Below are 2,229 nucleotides of genomic sequence, written 5' to 3'. Positions count from 1 at the left end.
GGCTTCGAGGGGGCGGGGGGCCGGCAGAGCGTGGTGTGAGGCCAGCGCTGCGCGTCCGCGGGACGTGAGACTTTCCGCCCCAGCCTCACTAGCCCCTTTCGACCTTGTCACTGCCTCAGTCACTTTATCCCCCAGTCTGCGGAAAAGCCTTCCTGCCGCTCTGCCAGGTCCACTGGGGCGTCCCAGTGGGCACCACCCAGGTGCCCAGCTGGCCTTGCCCAGAGAGGACACGGTGGCTGCCCCTCCCACCTGCCCCGCCCACTGAGAATGTGAATCTGGTGCGGCAGAAGTCCTGAGTGCCAGGGTGCAGCAGACCCACCCTGCCCACACGCTGGGGCCACCGCCAGGCCCCCTGGGTGGCTGCCAGACAGGGAGGGGAGGAATAAACTTGTCTGCCACTCGGCTCCTCTCTGCCCACCCCGGGCTCCTCTCTGCCCCCTCTGCCCCCCCAGGCTCCTGGTCCCCAGCCCTCCCCCCCTGCAGGGCACTCCTGGCCTGTGGCCCCATCCATCCAGTTCCAGTCTCTGTCCCATCCTGATGGACAGCCCGGGACATCCGGGAGCAGGGCCTGGGTGTAGGTCATGCCCTGTGTAAGGGAGTCCAGCCCGACCTGGCCCTGGGCGTGAGCTGGCGTGGAGCTGCTGAAGCCTGGGAGGAGGTCCAGGCAGCTCCTCTCCGTCCCCCTGGCTGAGCATGGGGTGGCCTGCTGAAGGCCGCCTGGCCTGGGAGGGACTAGCTGTCCCTGCCCCACCGTCCCAGCAGGTTTTCCTCAAGGCCTCAGGTGGCCAGGTCTCCCTGCTGGCAGCAGCTGGGAAGGGGCCACTTCCTGCCCCGAGGGAGAGCTGGGGGTGGTGCAGGGCCTGACTGGGCAGTCACTCCGAGTGGGCCTCTCTGGGCCCCTTTCGAGGGCCAGAGGTTGGCGGGGGCCGTTCTGCACCTTGTCCAGCCTGGCACCCTTCAGAGCTCCCGGGAGTGACTTTCTGCTGCGGGTGGGGAGGGAATGGCCTCTGAGTGGGTGAGGGACAGCCCAGGGCAGGGTAGCCAAGTGGTGGGACAGGGGGTGCCCAGGTCACAGGGTCTGCGGGAACATCTCGTAGAAACCCTGGTCCCCTGGCCCAGGGTGGGGCTGCTGGGGCTCTCCAGACTGCTGGCCCAGGTGGCCTCCACGTTGTCATCAGTGATAGGGGCAGGTGCTGACCCCAGGGCTCTGGGAGCAGGTGCAGTGGGGCCACAAGCCTAACCCTGAGGAGCCCTCAGCCCAGCCGAGGTCCCCAGCTAAGCCCCATCACCCTGTCCCCCACCCAGCCTGGGGTCACCCGTCTCTGATCCCTACACCAGGTGCCCATGTCCCCACGTCCTCTCTCCAGTGTGCCACACACAGTTTCAGAGACAGAAGGGGATCACAGGACGGAGAGCCCCCGAGTCCAGCAGCAGCACCTGCACCCCTCGCTGTGGTCCCCTCTGGCCTTGGAAGAGACTGGAGCTAGGTGGGGCGTGGGGGTCCCGGCCACCCACCACAGTCCGCCTCCAGCCCCAGGAGGCACCTCTGTCCCTCTCCCACCATGTCCCAGCCCTGGGAGGTCCCTGATGTCCCGGGCTTGCCAAGGAGTGGGACGGCGGGTGGGCTGGTGCCGGGAGCCATGAGCGTCACCTGGGCGCGGCCAGCGGGCCGTTTGCTCTGCCTCTCAGGACGGGGTCCCAGGAACTCCTCCTGTGTCCTCTGTGGTGTGGGTGCTGCTGGGGTCTCGGGGCCCCTGCCCCATCTTCTCCACCTCATTTCAGCCACGTGCTGGGGGTCCCCATGAGCAGCCCTGGGATGCCACCAGCCACCCTGTAGCCTTGGGGACAGATGCACCAAAAGTTGTCTAAAATGAAAAGTCCTGCTGAGAGCCTCCTCAACAGCGTGTGCAGCCCCCGGGGACGCCCCTTCCCACAGCAGGGGGGGCTGCGCTCCTGTGGGCCGCCCCCTCTGCCTTCAACCCCACTTCGGCTTCCTTCCTTCTGAAGGCCCATCTCCGCCCAGGGCAGGGCTTTGAGACAGGATTGGGGACTCAGTCCACTGCACTTGGGGTGGTGGCCTTCTAGGCCCACCCTGAGAGCTGGAGGAGGGTCATGGGGACCAGTGACCCAACCAGGTCACAGGAGCCTTGTCCCCATTGTGGCAGGGGCCACTGGGGAGGTGGCTTAGGGAGCCAGGTGGGCCTTGCCTACAAGCCCCCTTCTGAGAGT

The 2,229-nt window shown here is 67.0% G+C and overlaps 1 protein-coding gene across 1 annotated transcript in view; it reads left to right on the top strand.

Moving 5' to 3' along the window:
* The window catches only part of Prr5 (proline rich 5), a 16,212-nt gene extending 15,521 nt beyond the window's left edge, over nt 1-691 (top strand). Inside the window, exon 9 of the mRNA XM_048802976.1 lies at nt 546-691. Within this exon, the coding sequence (XP_048658933.1) occupies nt 546-691 (146 nt within the window). The remainder of the gene's footprint in view (nt 1-545) is intronic.
* Nucleotides 692-2,229: the final 1,538 nt, after the last annotated feature.

This window comes from Marmota marmota, unplaced genomic scaffold (genome assembly GCF_001458135.2).
Source record: "Marmota marmota marmota unplaced genomic scaffold, marMar, whole genome shotgun sequence".
In the NCBI taxonomy this organism is placed as follows: Eukaryota; Metazoa; Chordata; class Mammalia; order Rodentia; family Sciuridae; genus Marmota; species Marmota marmota.
The sequence above is the reverse complement of the archived record's forward strand: the minus strand, read 5'-3'. Positions and strand labels throughout refer to the sequence as shown.